General features: G+C 40.6%; 1 protein-coding gene across 5 annotated transcripts in view; it reads right to left on the bottom strand.

The window, feature by feature from the left end:
- The window catches only part of RSF1 (remodeling and spacing factor 1), a 63,390-nt gene that overhangs the window by 40,582 nt on the left and 548 nt on the right, over positions 1–22,260 (bottom strand). Inside the window, exon 1 of one of the 5 annotated variants that reach the window (XM_015618292.3) lies at positions 15,713–15,758. The exons of the other annotated variants lie outside the window; for them this stretch is intronic. Within the exon in view, the coding sequence (XP_015473778.1) occupies positions 15,713–15,743 (31 nt within the window). The 5' untranslated portion in view covers positions 15,744–15,758. Of the gene's footprint in view, positions 1–15,712; positions 15,759–22,260 lie in introns of those variants that run through there. 5 annotated transcript variants of the gene reach the window in all.

Here is a 22,260-nt window from a genome sequence, read left to right as displayed (position 1 = left end):
ACTGTAAATAATACAGGATGTACACCTGACTTACCAGAAAACACCAGCTAAGGGAGATGGCCTAGGAAGGCTAAAGAGTGGTGGCAAATCTCTCCCAGAGCACTTAGCGGGCAGGGAGTAAAACTGCACTAGTAAACACAACTTCAGTCCTCTCAGAAATGCATTGAACCTGCATAACTATAAATTAACTTACTTTTGTTCAGACTACAGAGAATTCCTGAAATGCGTTCATTGAATTGAGACATCAGTACGGATCATTTTTACAACACTGTTCTACCCTACGTCTAAGAGAAAGAACATAACACCAAAGAGAACGGACATAACGTAACTATTTTGGGTTGTTTCAGCAATTAACAACTGTAGACTACTATCTCCTTTGCAAAATTTCATCTCCATTCATGTGAGACCTGCATCACTCATTTCAGGAACTTGTATAAGAATGTTCTGCATTTTTAAAAATTTCACATAAGGGAAGGAACAATGCACAGCATCCTTCTTGTGTAATTGCCATTGTGTGTGAGGTTTTGGTCAAAAAAGCTTGATGGAACGTATCAAAAAGAACCCTCTAAATCTGAATTATTTTCTCCAACTTTTATGAAACTTTGATCTCTCTGGAGAGCAATAAGGAGTTCTCTGAAACATTCTCAGAATATGCTTATGCAGTGGAGAAAACACCAGGACTGTGAACAGGGCTAATAGCATTTGTGCAGCACTTACGTAAAATAACTGTTTCAAAGAATTGGCTATAATTAAAGCATGGTGCATTCTGCTGGATATTCAAAAATACATACTTTGCATAGGAAGAAGTCATAAGCCAGGAAGAATGAGTCACTATATACAATTATAAGACTTCTGGTGGAGTTCAGCCCATTTGTTAAGCCCTGTACCTCCCTGGAGGGCAGGTTGTCATATGGACCTTTGAACACTATTCTGTCTACTCCAGCATTTCAAGGAGCATCCTACACATCAGTGACATGTCTAATATTTGGAACATCAGAATAATTGAAATGGAAGAGAAAGCATATAAATATGTGAAAACCCCATCATCTGGCTAGAAAAGCTATAACTTCCAAACACCTACAACACCACAGATTAAAGACAACTTTGCATGTAACCATAACCCCACATTTCATCCCTATTTATTTTCCCTGCCAAAATGAAAAGGTTTACAACTCGCCTAAAAAAGCCTGAAACAGCGGATGAAAACAAAAAACATGACAAAGTCCTGAGTCCACATGGAGGATGGGGGAATCTTTTATTTTGAAAATTATTATAAACAAAAAATCCATGGTATCAGAGCAGATCTGGAGTGCTGGACACAGACAGGAGGATCAGAATCATCATGTACACAGAGCACCTGATATTGATGTGGATTGCAAAGCCTATGCCTACTGTCCTCCTTCAGGGACCCAGTAAGGGAACACTGAACTCTTAGTGCTGGAGGGACCTGGGGTGAAAGGAACAAAAAATAAAACTCTGGGACGCAAAGGCCGCTGGCAGTTTTCATGCTTCATGAACACAAACAGGTCTTCCCAGTTACACTAGTAAACCATTTTCCATGCTAACTTGTTTTGGCAAGTGGAGGAAATAAAATGACTCATAAGACCTATATGGCAAGTATTTCCATTAACCATTATGTTCTTTTCCATTCTTCTGCCTTGACCAAAATTACCTCTGCATGCTATGACTGCTCTGTCAAGTAACACCCCACTGAGCAAGAGGACAGTTGAAATTGATGAGATCATTAATGATCTCCCACCTCCTTTCTGCTAAGGGATGGGAGCTCTCAGCAACCTGCACACAGCTAATGTGGATTAGCTACTGGCACCCTGCACAGAGTTTAATAGCAAACAGAAGATGGTTTCCACCCTGTTCAAACTGCTCTGCTGTGAGTGTTAGAAGGAGCTGTCCTGGAAGAACAGGCAAAGGCAAGAGCATCTCCTCAGACATCAGGAAAGAGTCAGTACATGGCCACTGTGGAACAGGCTGCACAGAGAAGCTGTGGATGCCCTACCTACACAAGTGTTCAAGGACAGGTTGGATAGGGCTTGGAGGAGTGTGGTCTAGAGAGGGTGTCCCAGCCCACAGCATGGTGGCTGGAATGATCATTAGGGTCCCTTCTAACCCAAACCATTCTATGGTAATTTTCCACTTAGCCCAACACACACTAACCATGCAGTTAATTCCCTTTACAGACAGATTCTTAGGCATAAATTTGCTTACAACCAGTCAGCTGCATCTCTTACAAAAGGCAGAAGAGTCCCCAACTGACAACTGACCACATTTCCAGCATCTTTAATACTCTCCTTCATTTCTGTGTGAAGTCTGAAGTCCCACTAGTGGTCTGAGGCAGCAAACATCTTGTCTTCTAGATTAGTTTTAACCAAAGAGAAATCTCTCCTCTGTTTCATTAAACAACTAGCAAACACTGACTAAAAGAAAGGTAATAGTATCTCCCCTTTGGCACCAGCATTGGTTTATAACAAATATTATTCTTGAAGAACTATCTAATTTGTTTCTTAACTCAGTATAAGGGAAATGTGAGATTAATTTAGTAATTCATAGAAATTTATAGATCACAGAGAAAAACTGCAGCCTTGGTATGAACTTGGCATGATAAATAAATGGAAAGACAAAACCCCCTAGTTTGAAACCAGATAAGAAATTTCAGTAAACCTCTGATAAAAAATTGTGGCAATAAGGAGCTCCAACACCTTCACGTAGCAAGCTCGGCATAAAAATAATAAATTGGAATCATGTGACCTCATGTGAAAAAGAGCAGTTGTTCCTGATTAAAGGACAATCTAAATATCTTATTTTCTGAGTCATTTGATGAGTATTATCCTACCAAACAGTGTCTCTTAAAAAAAAAAAAAAAAAAAAAAAGACCCACAGGAAAGGGGATAAAATGAAACTGCTCTGCCTCCTGAGTGAATGAAAAGAGCAATTAAACATGCTGTAATTAAACCACAGATCAAAACAGAACGAACAAGTCACCAAGTAGCAGTTTTATATCCTGTTCCTAGAAAGATTGTTGGCAGGCATTACAAACAAACAAACCACGCTCACATTTAAATGACATTGTTATCCTAGGAAAGCACTTTGAAATCTGGATGCTCACCAGCTAGATCATTTTCACACAAATATCCAAGTACATTTATCTCTCTAATCTGTACAAATACGTATTAGAAGACTTTCCTCTTACCTGGACTATTAAGAGCACAGGTCACTCTAACATTAGCCAGCAAAGGTAAGATTTTTATCCTGCTGGTAAACTCCCTCCTACACATTCCCATGAGAGGAACCCAGCACACCACCTCTTTCACTGCTGCTTGCAAATGAATTGTGACCAACATGGCAAGTGTTTTCAACTGGGACCAAAATGCCTTTTCTACCACCAGTTCTTTTGGTAAATTACATCACCAACATAACAGACCTTTCTAGCAGAGTTGCATCCTGACCTCATTGCATCAGTCCAACCCAGCACTGCCAAGTCCCAGCACTAAACCACGTCCCCAAGTGCTGCATCTACACATCTTTTAAGTAAATCCATGAACAGTAACTCCACCACTTCCCTGGGCAGCCTACTCCAGTGCTTGACAAGCCTTTCCATTAAGAAATTTTCCTAATATCCAGACTAGACCTCCTCAGCACAACTTGAGGCCATTTATTCTTGCCCTATTGTTTCTTACCTGGGAGAAGAGACCAACCTCCACCTGGCTACCACATCCTTTCAGGCAGTTGTAGAGTGATAAGGTCCCCCAAGCCTCTTCATCTCCAGAATAAAAAATTCCAGTTCTCTCAGCTGCTCCTCACCAGACTTGTGCTTCAGACCCTTCACCAGCTCTGTTGCCCTTCCCTGGACACACTCCAGCACCTCAATGTCTTTTTTTGTACCGAGGGGCCCAAAACTGAACAAAGGATTCGGTGTATAGCTTCATCAGTGCAGGGGATAGTCATTGCCTGGGTCCCACCAGCCACACTACAGCTGATACAGGCCATGATGCCACTGAGCTTCTTGGCCACCTGGGCACACAGCTGGCTCATGTTCAGTGGCTATCAACCAACACGCCCCAGTCCTTTCCCAAGAAGCATATTCACAAACACTCTTTCCTAAACCCACAGCACCACCTTGAGCACCCTTTTTTCCCGTATCTTTTATTCTACAATCTTCTCTTGTCTAGCGTTCAATCTGCTTCAATACGCTTTGCTTTCTAATGTGCACACTACCATCAGTCGCCTTCTCACTGTATATGAAACTGAGATTAAAAAAATCACTTTCATTGTCATTGGCATAACTCTTGAAGCTGGAATTAAAGGCCATACAAAAGTAAACAAAATTGCTGGAGAGCTGTTCTTCAGCAGCCTTTTAGCAGATAGAAGATGACTTAATTTTTCACAAGCCCCATATTTCATTCTCTGGCTATTAAGTGCCTAGGAATGTTAGGGACCTTTTAAGCTAATATTTTATAAGGAACAGCAGAAAGGATAACAAAAGCAGCACTGATGTTAGAATAAAGCATAAAATTTAGCAAGAAAAGCATGCTGTACTGTGCAATGAAAAAGAATAGGAGGTAGAAGAAAAAAGAGTATTACTCTTAAAACAGTGCAGGAAAAAATAGCACAGAATCTACTTTAGAAACTGGAAATAGTCCAGGAAAGACAGCAAATGAAAGCCCAGCTTACTGACTCAAAAAACATATTGAATAAAAAATGGGCTCCAGTCCACAAACTTAGGACATGTGAAGAGCAAGTAAGACAAATCAAGCTGTGGCAGCAATATGCAAACAAGCAGACTGCCCCTAAAAACAGGTACTGAAAACATTTGAAATTGTCAGACTGCCATTGTTGGCAGTTAACTCACATGCAGGGACAACACTGTACATTTCTACCGTCTAAAGTCAAGTGCACTTGACTTGCTGATCTGTCATCTGGGAATATGCAAACCCTGACTGAAACTGATGGGACCACACCCCATGAAAGCAAAGACATGGCAGTACAGGTATCCTTCATTCTAGCTGGTACAAACAGAACACTAAAATTACTCCAGGACCCTCCTGCCTGATGATGCATCTCAGTCTCCAATACAACCATGTTTAAACCATGAACAGAAAATCCTCTTCATTTCCTTCCTTAGCCCTGAACTGTGTAATTAGAATTCTCAAGGTTCAATGACAAAGGTGAAAAGTTATTGTAAAGATTACACTTTAGGAGAGGATTCTAGGGTGCTTCAAAGCTCCTCAGTGCTAGTATGCAGCTCCATGGCTTGTGATATACTGGGGTAAGATCACTTCAGAGAAATTTCAGTAGTTAGCTTTTTCTTCCATTGTAAGAAGCAAGCAGAGATGAGCTGCAGTGGCTGGCATCAACATGCCCAGTTCAGGCACTAGGAGCCAGCCTTTGGAGCATGATGAAGAATACACTTGCCCACTTTGCTTGTGTTAGGCACAAAGGTGTCTGACAGAAGGCACAAGTGGAGTTAACAGCCGTAACAAAAAGAACAAGCAGGTTGATCAGAGGGGTTGACCCAACTCTGCAATAAGAAATGCTAAAAAGGCACATACTCAGAAGCACAAGCCCTCTCCAGAAATATCGGTAGCAAAAGGAGGACTTACATCCAGATGTCAGTCTGGACGGAGGCACTTGCTGGCCACTAATCATGGATATTCACTCTTGCAGAAAAGGTGTAAGCAAAAGAGGTTGAGATGGCAATGTTCACCATGCTCACCTTTTGATCTAACACTAAAAAGTTACACAGCCATTCAAGCAGTAAAATTTAATTCAGTATCTTCATTTACTCTCGGACCAAAATTACAACACCCTCTCCTAAGAGGGTGGCCAGAAAGAAGGTAAGCAATTAGAAGAGAAATGCAAAATTCAAGGGACCAAGGAAAGAAGTAGAGAAAGTATAATTCCTGTGGAAAGGAGCCTGAGCTTTCATGTCTTCACCCAACTCCTGGAATTTTTTAGATATTTTGCCATTAAGAAATAGGAAAGGGCAGCAGCATAGCAGTAGGGGTCATCTAAGCAAATGTGGATATTGACACCTGAGCTAATTCCATATAATCCATTTACAACCCATATAGAGAAACACACTTTCAGAAAGAGTCAGCTCATCCTGAAGTTAAACATCTGAGCTCTGCTAAATACATTTGGAGAGATTAATTTTGTTAGAGAGTGTCTGGCAACTTTTTCCAGAAAAACCACCTCTTTCAGTGGGGGAGGTCTTAAAGATACAGGAGTATTATAAGGTACTGGAGGTGGGTACATCTCATTCTTAAACCCTTCCCTAAGCTCTTATGCTCCCCATTACACATAGAATTACCACTGCAGATCTGACTTGAGCTCCTACAACTTATCTGTGCACAAACACTTCCAGCAGACAAAATCACATCTAAGCATGGCAGCACTTAACTTCAGGTGAAAGCTTATATCCTGCTATGTTAAACTAAAGCATCCTCAGTGCAGTGAAATAAGTTAAGTGTTTAGTACACATGAGCATAGAGTTGTACACATCAGTAGTTAAGAAGCTGACAGCTTTATTTAGCTTTATTCATTTAATAAACATAACAAGCTGCTTTTAACACTTTCTGTTAGAGGAGAAGTTGAATCAAAGGCCTTTTTCACTCCGTTATATGAAAATAAGTAAATGCATTTTAATCCCTTACTTTGTTTTGTTTCTAGAAACACCCCTCTGGTGTCAATTTTGCCACTTTTCTCAGGTACTGTCCAAGTGTGAATATTAACAGCATTAACAGGAGGAGGATGTTGATTATACTACAAAATCACTTTCTCCCACATCTCTCACTTGAATAAAAAGGCAGTATTAAAAAACTCAAGTTGAATAAAAACCACCTTTCTAAAGCAAGTTTCATTACCAAGAATGGTATATATGAGGAATTATAATTCCTCAATCTTCTCTTCAAATGGAAAAATCCAACCAACCAATAAGAAACAACCCCAAGCCTGACAACACCAAAGAGCCCCAGATATTTATCCTCTTCCATGCATCACATGAGATCTACTACAAAGACATTTCTGTCCTTTCTCAGATTTAATTTTTAAAACAGCACGTTTTTTTCTCCAGTCACTGGTGACCTAACCTGTATTTCAAATAAAACTCATTTACATACAGGGATTCACCATTTTATCTTTCATTTACTAACAATTTTACTGAACCATAGCAACAGGCAAGTATTTCTTTGTAGTTTCTCAGTAGCTGTCAAATATTGCAGACACCTTTTTTTTTTTGAAAGCCTAGTCTTGCAAACCATAATCTTTTTCATATTTTTTATTTACTGGACCCTAAAGAAGTACAAAAATAAAACTACAGTGCAAATACACACATCTTATGCTTTTCAAAGCATCCAGCAGTGACAAACTGGCACAGAAACATTTGAGTACTACTCAATAAGCATTTGGTATTTGACAAGCAGCAGCATTATGTGAACATTAGGTTTTTTTAAAGATCAGGATAAGCAAACTTTGAAGGTGAAGCCAACGCAAGTCATTCTGCAATGCAGAACACGCTCCCTGTCAACTGGAAATAAGTAACTTCATGCTTGTTCTGCTCTAAGGTAATATGAGTTCATTAATCTATCAGCAGTGCAAGTGAAATTTTAAAATAGTTTATAAAAATATCAGATATCCAGAATGAGATGCATCATATCTCAGAGACTTGGGCAAAACAATCATAACAGAGCAACATTTCCAGCAGCTGACATAGATTTCTGCGAAAGGTAGCAGTCATACAGCTGGATGAAAGTTATTCTACAGATGAATTTATGATCCCAAACAAAGAATTCTACAACTTTAACCCAATTAGCACAGAATATGAAGGTTCTTTTATATCGTTCCAGAGCTCACAGCAACTTTTTGTCCATTATGTCTTAAGAAACACCCAGGAAGCATGTGAGAATAGAAATTTAAGAAGCAGAATTGTCCAAGACAGTTATCTGACAAATTGTTTGTAGTACATAAAAACACAGTGTGGTTTTTCACCAACTCCCTTAAGTCTAGATCTAAAATAAAGAATGATTTAGACTTAAAGCAAACCATATCCTCTTGAGAACTGGTAACCAAATCATGCACTAAGTGAAGATTCACAGAAGTTTCATTCCTTGAAATGCCCAGCTCTTAGGTATGAATTTCCAAGAGCAAACTCATGTTTTGACCTGTCAACACTATTAAGATATCTACCCCCATTAAAATAATTCTTTTAATTGCAAGAAATGGTTGTAACTTTGGGGCCATTGCAGCTTCCCAGGGGAGCCAAGACTGTTACCTTCAGGGTCAACATTATCTCCTGTCTGTCCAGGCAACCTCAAAGCCTCAGACCCCTTTGCCAGACTGGCAGCACTGCTGCCTCCCTTCCTCTCAGTAACTCAGGCTCAGCTGCCATCAGCCACCTCTTACACAACTTTTAATGTGAGCTAGAAAGTAAGACCAGGGTAACAGCCTGAAGGGACACTGAAATTGTTGCTACCATTTCCACAATGCCTGCCATCACTGAGTCCTCACGTCTGAGATACAAACCCTCCAACCTACACAACCAGAGACACATGCTATCTGGATCTGGGAAGAACCTGGCGGCTTGGGCTGCAGACAGATGGAAAGTGTCACAAAGTAACCCAAACACACAACAGTATCTGAAAGCATAATACTTCTGCCATCAAATCCTTCCTTCCCTTCCCATATAAGACAAAACAGACAGGAAGATCAACACACTGAGCAGTAAAAACAGCCGAGAGCGCACGGCATTTGGAAAAGAAAATGATGAGCCATGGTGTGTATCACTCAATGTGCCAGTGACCACCAGCTGCTGTTTCAGAACATGTGTAAAGAAAATCTACAGCACATGTAACAACATTACCTGCCCCTAGGTTAGCTTTAAATCACCTTTTCACAGAGCCTGGCTTAACATAAAAACAAGAAACTTCATGTTCTTAGTTTTATTTTAAAATATTTTCACTACAACTCAATGTTCATCAGTTTCTAAATATTTTTGGGTTTTGGCCTCAATAATAATTTGCAGCAATCAGCTGCAATTACAGAACATGTGAAAGGCATCTAAATCTCAATTATTTTTGAGTTTCATTCAATGCACCATGTTTCTGGTCCTACACTATAAAAGGAATGCAAAACTCTAGGAGTCTTGCTTTGAATACTTTTAAAAATGCCCTCTGAAGTCAACAGTATAAACTGTCATGCAGTCCTCCTTCCTCTACATTCTGCATTATCTTCCAAGGTGGAGCTGCCACAGCTGAGCAATAAAATCAAACAAGCAAACAAGTGAATGACAAAACAAGAGGCAGATACACATACTCAAAATAACATATCCCCCAAGTTTCAGCATAATTCTCAGCCCACTCCTCATGCTATCTGTTACTTTGTTAATTTTAAAACTCCATGTCCAAGTTAATAGGATGCTTTCCTGACTTATCACCATACTACCTAGAGTATTTTGTTCAGCTAACAGCTAATTTTAAATACTCTGGGATGTACTTGTTATTTTCCTTTATGATTTGATGCATGTTTACAACTCTCCTTCACTTGCAGTTTTGTTGCCCATTGGCAATATTATTTTATCAACAGCACTGCTTCCCCTTAGGCTGAATTAGCCATCTTACACCTGGATCTTTTTAAAAACAACTCATACCCTTCTAGCTCCTTAGCAAATGAGATTAATTGCCCATGCTATAAAACAAAATTACAGAAATTAGGAATTCTACTTTATTTATACTACAGTGACCAAGACAAAATAAACTATTGTTCTAACCAACTTCCTGTTATTTAATCAGTTTAAGGTTTATCGTGGTGCTTTCCCTCTGAACTGATGGCCACTCTGGACACTGGCTCACGTTCAGTGGTTGACTTGGCTTGAGAGATGCACTCCCTCATGTTCTGTCAGCTTTCTGTCAGGTAGGGTTGTCAGAACTGGACAGAAAGCAAAGGCTTTCCTTGGCAAGTTCTAACTTAAAATCAACAGCAAGAACACAGACCACTGGTAACATCAATTTGCATTAACATGCTGGGCTGTAGACTGCACAGGCTAAAAACATTCTTCATGCCTCACCTGATTCCCCCTGCCACAAAGAATAACGTCAAAGAAAGGGCTGGGCATGAGAGTTACTATCTGGGTCATGCCACGTAAGGTTGCTCTGGAACGCCAAGTCAACCACCTTAATCAGTGACCTCCTTAAAAATACTGCATCTGTATGTAAGCATATGTCAAACATGAGCCATCTATCTTTGCTTTGAAGGAACTATCCATGCTTTCAAAAGAAAACAGCAGAGTATTTGTCTCTGGAGAATACCTAATACAACTATTAGAACTATGAATTTACAATTTCATAAAGTTCATCAAAACTAGATGTAAAAAGTTCCTTGCTTTTGATTTCCTCAATCTTTGCTAAAGTGTTTAAAACATGCTAGTCGCTCTGATTTCCATTTCTTTACTCAAATACACACCCATTTATTATTTTTTTACCAGCTGTACTTCTAAACTTTTTCAGAATGCCAAGCTAATACCTAATCCAGGCAATTCAGCATGCTTCCACATTATTAACCATGTTCCACATAATTTCCTAATACATCAGTTTAGCCATATTTCATCATTTTTACCAGAAAGGCCAAAGATATCAAAAGAACCAAGATATCAAAAATTAGCCTAATTAACACCTTATGCAAAACGGTTATTTAAGTTCTCAGTAACATACTTATTTTAATTATTGCATTGTGGCTGATGATTTTAGCCATCCATGTCTCCTAGATTTTTCTTCTTTTTATGTAACACATTTTTCTGTCCACATGTTCTGGAAATTCCCCTTGGACATTTTAGCTTCCTTCCTTCTACTGCTAGCTATGAATATGTTCTCGTCCTGGACTTCAGCGGGGTTACATTTCCACCTTTCAAACTATTTCTACTCAGCACACAAACCAACCCATAGCCCTTAGGCTTATCCTCACCATCCTACTCCCATTTGTCCAACCTGTATTCAGAGACATCTACTAGTTTTGTGAGCATTCTCTGTCATCTAGGAGATAGTGCTTTTATTCCTTGACTTATGACTACTCCTTCTGATCTCCCTTTATTAAGGTTAGGTCTTCCAAAAGCTTCCTTTTTGCCATACCAATTTTCCTTACCTGCTGCTAAACTTTCTTAACCTTGATACACAGTGCTAACATGTTATTTAGGAGGTCAGCTAATGCTGTCTGCTACAGATTTTGTCTAAACTTAAACATACATTTCCAGGGATAATTTTGCCACTTAAGGGAAGAGTCTTTTGCAAAGGAGGGCATTCACATCGTCACTCTATACCAGCTTAAACTGGTTCCCTCTCAACTACCACCTCCAGGCAATACTGGGAGAGGGGTTAAGTGTTCCTTTTTGTTGTTCTTGCACCCCACCACACAGCTTGGATGCTTTATTGCAATATATTGTTGATAACTACAAGAACAACACACTGCAGGCTCTGGGATCAAACTAAAATTTCTACACTTTATCATTCACTAATTAATACAGCTTTTGTGAACTATCACAGCTCGTTCTCAAGAGAAAACCTTTATAATCCTGGTAGTCATTAATACTAAAATGAAATAAATGTGCCCTGGCACTGGTGCTCCTAGATAGCTGCAGATAAGTTGGAAAATAGCCAGGGCAGTACCAGAGGGACATTGAGTAGAGCAGAAAATAAAGTGTTTACTTACACACAAATCTAATCAACCATTTTTATTCAGCATACTACTGGTTCAGGACAACTGTTAGGAGAAAAAAATTGTATATCTCTAGACAACCAAAAAAACAGGCAGAGCTTCATGCTGATAAGCACCATTTTCCTGGAAAAGAGGATTTTCAAGATTAGGATAGGTAAGGTATAATTTGCTTCATACCCATCCTTCAAATATCGACCAAGCCTGTGAGTTCAAAAGTATAAGCAACATTTTTCTCCAAAGTACTAAAAGACCTAAATGATCATAATGGAAAGAAACTGAATACTAAAAAAGAGCTGCTGAAACATAGGAATCTCGAAAATTAGGCCTCCTTTCACTTAGAGAAATTGTTTTCCCCAGACCACTAGACATCAACATGGTTAGAATATCTATAGAAGTTCTGAGAAATTCTCTACTGCTTGAGCTTTAAGAGCTTTGTTTAGCTCTTGGGGAATATATGACAAATGCTAGAGGCTACTAAGGAATACCTGTTAATGCTAAAATGTTTGTCTAGTTTTATAAATGAGCTGAAGCAAAGGAGAGTTCATTGATTTGGAGAAAAAATGGAAGAGGAGAAAGGGTAATGAAATAGGATGGAAAGATCAGCTTACTGCTAAGAACAGCCATGGACCTTGCTATTCCACAACTAGAACACTGTGCTCTTACTGCAAGGCTGGAGGAAATAAAAAAATACACACACCTTTTACAAATTTTGTTATTTCTCAATGGTTTAAACATTTTACTGAACTCAAGAAACATCAACAGCCAACCATTAAACTCTGCTGCACTGCTCTGCCCCATCATCAGTGCTCAAGTAGGGAGTAATGTGGAGCACCCTCCTCCTGCAGCACAGTGGGAGGGTGCTCCACAGCACCATAGCCCACCCAGCCAGCCTGGCAGTTCCCCCACCATGGGATGGGTGATCCCTGCAGTGCACACTGCATTCCCAGGGAACACTGCCTGCGTCAGGAGATACTCCTTGAATGCAAGTTAAGCCCTCTCACCAGCCATACACCTGCTTTCCCTCCAAAAGGAGCACAACAGAAATTGTCCTAGAAGGATACCAGAGGAGACTTGTCCCAACTATGGCAGATAACACCAAGTCCTGAACACCTCCAACTCCCAGCTTGAACGTGGAAGAACACAGCTGTACCAAGAAGCATTGTACGGCCCAGAGAGAGACCTTGATATTAAAATGGGCACTTCCAAAGAACTGCAAGGTAACTCACTTTGAGGCAGCAGTGAGCACATAGCCACAGCATTCTTTATCAGGTTATCTATTCATCATTTTCCCCATCATCTGCCCCTTTCTGACTGCTCGGTAGCTCCTGTCCTCTGCTTCACCCCACATACAGGAATTCTTTCTGTCATTGTGATCAGGATTAATCAGCATAGATTCATTCCATCATGCTTGACCAACCCAATTGGCTTCTACCATGAAACAACTACCTAGATGGATGAGGGGAGAGCAGTGGATATTGTGAACCTTGACTTTAGCAAGGATTTTGACAATGTCTCTCACAATATTCTCATAGACAAACTCAGGTAGTGTGGACTGGATGAGTAGACAGCAAGGTGGAACAGCTGATCCCAAAGCAGCACAGGATCTAATTGGAGGCCTGTCACTAGCAGTGTCACCCCCAAGGTTCAATACTGAGCCCAGTACTGTATAACTCATCCATCAATTACTTGGATGGAGGGGTAGATGCCTCTGCAGCAAGTTCATTGGTGACACAAAGCTGGGAGGAACAGCCAACACCCCAGAGGGCTGTACAGCCCTTCAGAAGGGCCTTGACAGGTTGGAGAGATGGACAGAGAGGAAGGAACCTTCTTAAATTCAGCAAGGGCAGACCCAGGGTGCTGCACCTGGGAAAGAATAAACGCACAGAGCAGCACAGGCTGGGGGCTGACCTGCTAGAAGTGAGCCCTCTTCCTTCCAAAGAACCCAGAAGTCCTTTGGACAGGGTGAACAACAACCTGTCCATGAGCCAGCACTACCCCTGCTGCTAAGAAGGCCATCCCTAAGGTATCCTGGGATGCCTTAAGGAAAGCCTTGCCAGCAGGATGAGGGAGGGGATCCTGCCCCTCTACTCAGTCCCAGTAAGGCCACATCTGGAGTGCTGTGTCCAGGTCTGGGCTCCTCAGTACAAGAGAGACATGGAGCTCCTGGAGGAGGTCCAGTAGAGGGTTATGAAGATGATTGAGGGGCTGGAGCATCTTTGTTAGAAGGAAAGCTGATACTTATGCAGCCTCAAGAAGAGACAGCTGAGAGGGGATCTCATCCATGTATGTAAGTATCTAAAGGGAGGATGCCAAGAAGATGGATCCAGGGTCTCCTCAGTGGTGCCAAGCACTAGGACACAAGGCAATGGGCAGAAACAGATGTACAGAAAGTTCCACCTGATTATGAGAAAGAACTTCTTTATCGTGCACTAGAACAGGCTGCCCAGAGAGGTTGAGGGGTCTCCTGCTGGAGATATTAAAGAACTGTCTGGACGCAATCCTTTGCAATGTGCTCTAGGATAACCATGATTGAACACAGAATTGGATCAGGTGACCCACTGTTTTCCCTTCCAATCTGACCTGTTCTGTGATTCTATAATGTAAATGTCAGCTTTGGGATGAGCTCAGAAGGGTATGTACCAGGCAGTGGGCACTAATAACTGCACATATCTATCAGCTAAGTGTTCTTACACTAGACAATACAACTTGAAGTAATCCCACATAAGAGAAAAGAAGTTCATGGTAAGTACTGAAAACTAAGGAAGACCCTGAGCTACAACAATGGATCCAGGGAGAATTTTCTGACAAATTCTTAGAGCTTCTGTAGACCTCTGAAGCTTGCCAAGGCAAAATGGTGATGGATTGCTGGATAAACCATCCACCTTACATTCAATAATGAGGTCACACACAACTCATTTTGATGTTTATCAAGTTTTTCAATACAAATGTACCACAGAACATTGGCCACAAGAATTTCCACTTACATTCCTGGTTCTTATATACTTGTCCTGAAATAAACCTTAAGACTGTGACTTGGAAATAATATCAGAAGCTTTTCCTCCAGTTCTGTACCAACCAACCAGTGTCGGAATTCAATATAGCCACCTACTAAAAGTATACCACTCTTCCTCAATGAAGCCACATGCTCCAACAGAATCTGCATAATCCCTAAGAAGGCTGAGCTTTGCGAGGGGGCTTCAGATGTTCTGTAGCTCATCTGTGCCCAGAGAGCAGTATCCCCAGTTCCTTTTTTCCATTCCATATGGCATTCTGCCATCTCTTTCAGATGGACAGTGTTACTGGAAAGAGACTGAATTGCTTCTCTCACCAGCAATAGTGTTTTCCTGGCTTCTATGCTGGATCATGAGATGTGGAGTCTACCTAAAACTGCATTAACAGCATAAATATAAAAGCACACTAGGATGAGCTGACATGCCAGTCCAATACACATAAAGGTGTAAAGTCTCCCCATGGAAAAACTAACAAAATAGGAATAGTTATGAGATAACTATTTCCAAGGTAAAGTTCACTTCTTAAATGAATAACTGAAGAGCATGTGTAGATGTGGCACACTGACCTTAATATCAGATTAATCTACACTGACTGAAGTGTAGACCAGGTGAGTGTATTCTGCATTAGAGACTTATTTCCCATGAAGTCAGCACAAGAATGATCCCCTGGCTACTCATTTTCTCCAGATTTGACCCTGCTATGCTGTTTGAGGATATCAGCTCCAAGTCACTGAAGTCTACCTTAAACAAATTATTCAATTTGGTGTCTAGAAACATGAGTGTGTAGCCTCCATCACAAAAAATGAAACAAGCACAGAAAAAATACACCAAATTCTAACGTTCACTAGCTATGCTTTTATTCTCCATTAGTTAGTTCCCAAGTTAAAAATGCAGCATTTTACTAACAGGTGGTGGATGAATGGCTTTGACATAAATGTTTTGGTTCAGTCCCTAGATGCAGCAGGAAGGCACTATTATATACTTACATTCCACAAATACAGTCAGGTCAGCCTTCATTAAGGTGATAACTACTTGACTGATTCAGAACAGCAGTTAAAATTTCTTATTCACAAAAGAAAGGGTGTGAAAAGACATGAACACTCAGGCCTGCAGAGAAGATGAAAAGCATTACCTCCTGATACAGCTTTAGGGTAGAAGAAACCTTTTAATATCAATATAGCCACACACTTAATATGTTAATGAAGAAGATACAGCAATATATAATGTGAGAATAAACCCCACCCACCCAGCACTACAGACACTACCAATATTATGTCAGATTTTTGGCCATTTACATAAGAGGACACTGCATGAAATAATCCTTCTTCATTGAAACCAAGTAATAAATCTTATGTACAATATCAATTATTAAATTTAAAGTGAAGCAATGTTTGACAGTACTTCCGTATCACATTTATCACCTACTTTTAATACTAACCAATATACTGTGGATATTACGAGTTGCTGCAACATATCACAACTTTTTACCTAAGAGTAACATCAAACCCTGTAATGTCTGATCAATAGTACACAAACATGCTTGATATCAAACATTAAATACAAGAAAAATCAAATCACATTAACAGAACACCATTTCACTACCCTTTTCCTTGGGAACACAGCTGATCTTGGAAGTCTTGCAAGCTCCTTATGATTAGATAGAGTTGCCTTTGTTTGTTATATTAAGCAGCTACAAAGTTTCAGGTACCTTTCTCCCATATATATTCAGCAGCAGTTTAAGTCAACTTTAATTGTAAACTTCTTCAGAGAATGGTTAAAAACCCTTGAGCTTAACATTGTATTACTTTCCAGGTATTGGAATGACAATAAAAAAAATCACAAACATAACCTACTGAAAACTAACTATTTCAATATCCAAATTAATTTGAAAAAATGTTTTAAGTGTCCAGAAGATTCAGGGAAAATACAGTAATTTATAAAACATAACTTACTGCTTTGAAGCATGGTAGCCCTGAAGACTTTTTTTTTTTTCAGGTATACCCTACAAATAGTTTGTACAGGTTTTCCATAAGCTGCCTGCCATTAACTTAAGCACTCATTATAAAGACAGAAAAGGGAAGAAAAGATCCAGAAAAATGAACCTCCTACCAGGCATTTGCACCTCACCATGTCTTTCTTTAAATCATAAGTCCTGGTCAAAACGTGCAGAGGGGTTTTATTACAACACCCTAGTCAAACATAACACATTCATGCTGCAATTAAGCAACAATCTTCCAGGCTAGGTCAGTCTGTCAGAGTGACTGTCAAGAGTCAAAGGTGACAAAGAAGTTTGAGCTGCAGTGAGAGCAAGGAAGAATGCTTCAGATTGGAAATCCACACAAAATTCACTTACTGTTTTCAAGACTATCTTTAGCATGATCTTCACTAGCAAGATTTTGATGCAATTTTACTGAAAGAACACACAAAGCATGTGTACTTGTGGCCATTTCAATGAAGAACAAATCAAACACCACACTGCTAAGAAAAGCCTGCAAAAATCGATGAGCTAATGCAGCCTAGCACACTTTGGAAGATGCCATTCACCTCTGGGAGAGGTTCTCCCATTCACACACCAGGGAACCTGGCAAACCAGCAAGTGTTTTGCGTAGTCATGTGTAAAATTAGATTTCTGTTGTGCAAGCTAACATTCTACTAATATTTTCATTCACAAGAGACCAAGTGCTTAATTAACATTTATACCGATTCTCAAGCTATTTACTGACACAAAGGAGGTGGTGACTTGTTAGCATGGTTCCTTAAACACAGACCTAAATACAAATATAGTTTTTGCCCCCCTCTACCACATTTTTTACTATTTAAATTTTCAGCTTCTACTACAAGTAATAATTCTCTCCAAAATAAACCCCAAAAAAATCCACCAAACCAAAAGGAAAAAAAAAACAACTAAACAAAAAAATCCCAAGCAAACAAAAGAGCCACTACAGCATTTGTTTGTAAGAACAAGGAGAAAAAGTATTGCTTTCCTGTGATAATTTGTTCCTGTTTGCAGTTTTGCCTTTGGAAACAAGCAGAGGCAAAGGAGATGCAGTACCATAGCATAAGGCAGGATGATCTATATCATTACCTTAGTTTTGCATCTAAAAGTACAGCAACATGGTTGTAATGACAGCTCTCAGCCACCAGAAGTTACAGCTAAAATCATATACTGGGTCCCTGTGGTGGACTTGGAGTTAATATTCTTCATAGTAGCTGGTATGGAGCTTTGTTTTAAACAGTGTTTATCATCCTGGCATGATTTGGGTTAAAAGGGACCTTAAGGATCATCTAATTCCAACCTCCTATCATCAGCAGGGACACCTCCCACTAGAGCAGCTTGCTCAGAGCCCCAACCAACCTGGCCTTGAACACTTCCAGGGAATGGAGAAGCCACAGCTTCATTGGGCAACCTGTTCCTCTGAATACCAAGTTAATTTTGTTGTTGCTGAGCTGTGCTCACACAGAGCCAAAGCTTCTACTGCTCCTCACCGACCCCACCAGCGAGGGGGATGAAAGTGTACAAGGAGATGGGAGGGGACACAGGCAAGACAGCTGACCCCAAATGATCCAAGGGATATCCAGACTATATGATCAGCATGTAAAGCTGGGGCAAGAAGAAAGAGTGGAACATTGGTAACCACGGTGTTTGTCCTCCCAAGCCATCACCTTACACATGACGGAGCCCTGCTGTCCTGGAGATGGCTGAACACCTGCCTGCCTATGGCAAGTGGTGAACAAGTTCCCCTTTTTCTTTCCCTTTTCCTGCTGCCTGTCTCAGCCCACTGGTTTCCTAACTTTTATCCTTCTGATTCTGTCCCTCATCCCACCATAGGGACAGTGAGTGAGTGGCTGCACAGGGCTGAGTTGCCAACAGGGGCTAAAACACAGCAGTTGTTTTTTAATAAACCCTACAAGAAACAATTTACTTTCAGAGGCATATCAACTAGCAAATCTTGTGACTTAACACTGCCACCATTTTGACAGACACTCAACTTTAACCCTTTTCTAAGACATTCAAGATTGTCAAAACTGCAACACAAGTCACAACATTGTACTTAAAGCAAGAATAAGCATCCATACAGGCAGGATAATTATTCTTCATAAAATCTTCACCAGACAACTATAGGTCATATTACTTTTTTTCAATGGTTAAAACTTTTAAATGAGCCACCAAGCAGAAAAATTAAGCTATTTTATCACAGAGCTTTTGTAAGTAGCAGACTATTTCCAGATCTCTCAGTTTATCCCATTATTCAATAGCAATAGGTGAAATCAACACCATACATTCTTATTTTCCCAATCAAGTATCTTTGGCATTACTCACTAAATCCCAACCTGTGTACAGTAGGTTAAAGCGTGCTACTAATACGGGTTAATTTGCTATCGCAATTAGTCAGACCCGTATTGAAAACTATTCATACCTGAGCACTGCTGTCCTTACTATTTGTCTTGAAATTCTCAGCTAAGGAGAGATAATACATCCAAGTGTTGTCTATGTGATTACAAAAATCTAAAAAACCCCTAAGAAATAACTGATAGCTTCCTAGCTGTCAGCAACTGCTCAGCATCTCTTCCTGTACGGAAAGGTTATACCTTGCTTCCTTAATAATGAGCAAGTACTTTGTTCTAATTGTTAACAGGAAAGAAAATATGACTGTTATACAACTACTGAACAACATCCAAAGTTAAGCTCCTTGTTCTCCTAGGGGCTCCTAATGCCAAGGAAGTAATTTCTGCTGTCATCTCCCAAGAGTAACTCTTCAGACAAGACAATATAGGCCATGCTTAAAAAAACCTAAACAACCAACCACAAACAACAACAACACCACCCACAAAAAAATCCCACATTTTTAAACTGCTGAGTATCTAAACTTTTTTTATCAAAAAAGTTTTAAAGATAATTAAGAAAACCCTCAAACTACTGATTCCTTTCCTTAATTGCAAGATTAATATGAAGAGTTACAAATAGGTGTTATGTCAGTTGAGATTTAATTTCTAAAAATTCAGGAGAAAAACCCCAACACTATGAGGTTCCGTAGCTATTTCCCTAGATTTTATTATGTCACTGCAAATACACTGTCAAGCAATGTTAGTATCAAAAGCAAAACTAACCGTCCATTACAAACTGAAATCAAAATCCTTTTGCATTACAAGGAAAACTACATACAATTATAAATAACAAATGTTCAGAAATAAAAGAACCCCTTCAGTTTTCCATCAGTGTTTAGCAACTTTATAACTTGTACCCTTACAAGCCCACCTTGAGGGCTATCTGAAGTAAAAATCATGTAGAGAAATCTAGTCACTGCAGCCATTTTCCCAAAAATGCACCAGGTAATAATGTAATACTCTAGTGTTCTTATTCTTGTAGTTTGTTAATAAACTGTCCTTATTCCTTTTAAGTTTTAGGCCTGTTTTGCTCTTGTTCTAATCCATATCTCACAACAAGAAATAAGTAATTTCTTTAGTTACTAGTTTAAAACCACGACAGCACCACAGACCAAGACTACAGACCAAGCCAAATGAGTTGGTTTTATCAAAGGAAAAGATATCCAAGACACCCACCAATTATCACTTTCTTTCTTAGAGACGATAATTATCTCTACAATTACATCAGCTACACCAAGCACAAGCAAAGAACCCCACTACTTCACACATTACACTTTCAGAAGGTGCATCTGCTCCCATTTGAGGGGGCTGTTCTAAAGCAGGGAGAATGTCCCTTGCCAAACAGGAAGGGCAATATAAAGTTTAAAAATTCGACAAGTATCAAATAAACCCGTAAAACAAACTGTAACACAAGTCATTTGAAATCTTTTTAGAAAAGAGTCATCCAGTAAGCACCGCCCTGTTGACAACCCCCATTGTGCAATTAAAACTCATCAGAAATTATAGTGTTTGGGTATTTTTTAATAAAATTAATATTTTTAAAACACAGGCCACTATCTCACCTTTTCAGTTTAATTTATTCTGCAGTGCACATAACTAAACTACTCTTACATATCCATTCACTTTGTGCCACACAGTAAGAGCATTAATTTTCTTTGCAGACACCACTTTAAAAATGACTGTTTTCACTAAAAATTCAAACTTTTAAATGTGTTGGTGTTTTTATTAATAAGTTTTGCAACAGTTTAACAGAACAATGTTTTTTCTAAACAGTTTCTCAAGACTGAGACAGTTCTTTATATAGAATAAGAGGTATAGGAGTAGTGGGGAATTGAATCTAAATATGTTTTCCACAGAATTTTGTAGATTTCAGCTGTCTCTTTCATGTTGACAGACAACATGAGGAGAAAACACATTAATCATGTTTCATTCTGTTTCAGCAGTGGCTGTTGTGAATTCACAGTCAGGACACCTGCACTTAGCAAAATACAACTTCCTTTATATGAGGAAACACCTACACGCCGATTTAATCACACACACACACCCCTCTTCCCCTCCCCAGTCAGGGTCGACTTGATGGAGGAGGCGAGAGCGAGCGCGTTTTGGGGAAAAAAGTAGGGGCTTTCGGACCAAAAGCAGCCCTGAGCCGGGATTCTCCAGCAGCAGGAAGTTTCCAAGGGGCCTTGCCGAGCATGCGCCATGAGCTGCTCGGGCTCCCTATGTGGCAAGAGTGCAGAGGCAACAACCAAACGAATAACAGAGACAAGAGATCAAGAGCAACAAGCTCCCTCCCCTCTGTATTCCTGCGGCCGCCTCCACACAGCCCTCCTTCCCCAGGCTGCTCTCTTGGCCCGGGCCCTCCCGCATCCATCGCGGGCAGCTGGGATTAGAGAGTCTGGCAACCAAACCTGCTACTGGAGGGGGAGGAGAGGAGAGCGAGAGCAGCTCGAAGCAAACAGCGGAGTGCATAACCTATCCCTCCACCTCGCACGTCTCAGGTGGCGGCGGGGGAGCAGCAGCGAGCAGCCAAAGCTTGTTCCCCCCGCAACTGGAAGAGGGGATGGGGGAGGAGGAAGGGGAAGAAAAGAGGGATGGAGGTGGCACACAATGGCTGTCTGTGTTTGTGGGGAGGAGACGGCCCACAACAGCAGCCGTGGGGGGGGCTCAGGGCTTCTCCGTGACACCCATTCCTCATCCCAAATAAACTGAGGTGTAGGGGGGGGGGAGGGTCACTGGGGATCGGGACATTCCCATGTGTTTGTATATGTGTGTGCGTGTGTTCCCTTCTTGTTTCGGGGGAGAGGTAAAAACGAACAGAGATATAGGGGGACGGGGGGTGGGGGAGAGGCTGTAAAGCGCCCCCCAAGCTGTGGGGAAGGGAGGAGGTGGTAGAGAGACCGGCTACCAGCGCCAAGCTGAACGAAAATAGTTATTTCATCTTATCCCTGTTTTCTACAAGGAGTCCCACCCGCACAGAGCTCGGGAACGAACCCAGGGAAAGGGAGGGGGAAGGGAGGGTCGGAGGGGGGTCACAGGCGGCACTGAAAGGAAGGAGAGGGGAGGGGGAAGTCCTCCATAGACAGCTCTCCCACCCAATATACACACACAAACAGCTGCTCCCCCCCAAAAAAAAGCAGGGAGAGAGGGC

Source organism: Parus major, chromosome 1 (genome assembly GCF_001522545.3).
Source record: "Parus major isolate Abel chromosome 1, Parus_major1.1, whole genome shotgun sequence".
Taxonomy (NCBI): domain Eukaryota; kingdom Metazoa; phylum Chordata; class Aves; order Passeriformes; family Paridae; genus Parus; species Parus major.
This window is presented reverse-complemented; position numbering and strand designations above follow the sequence as displayed.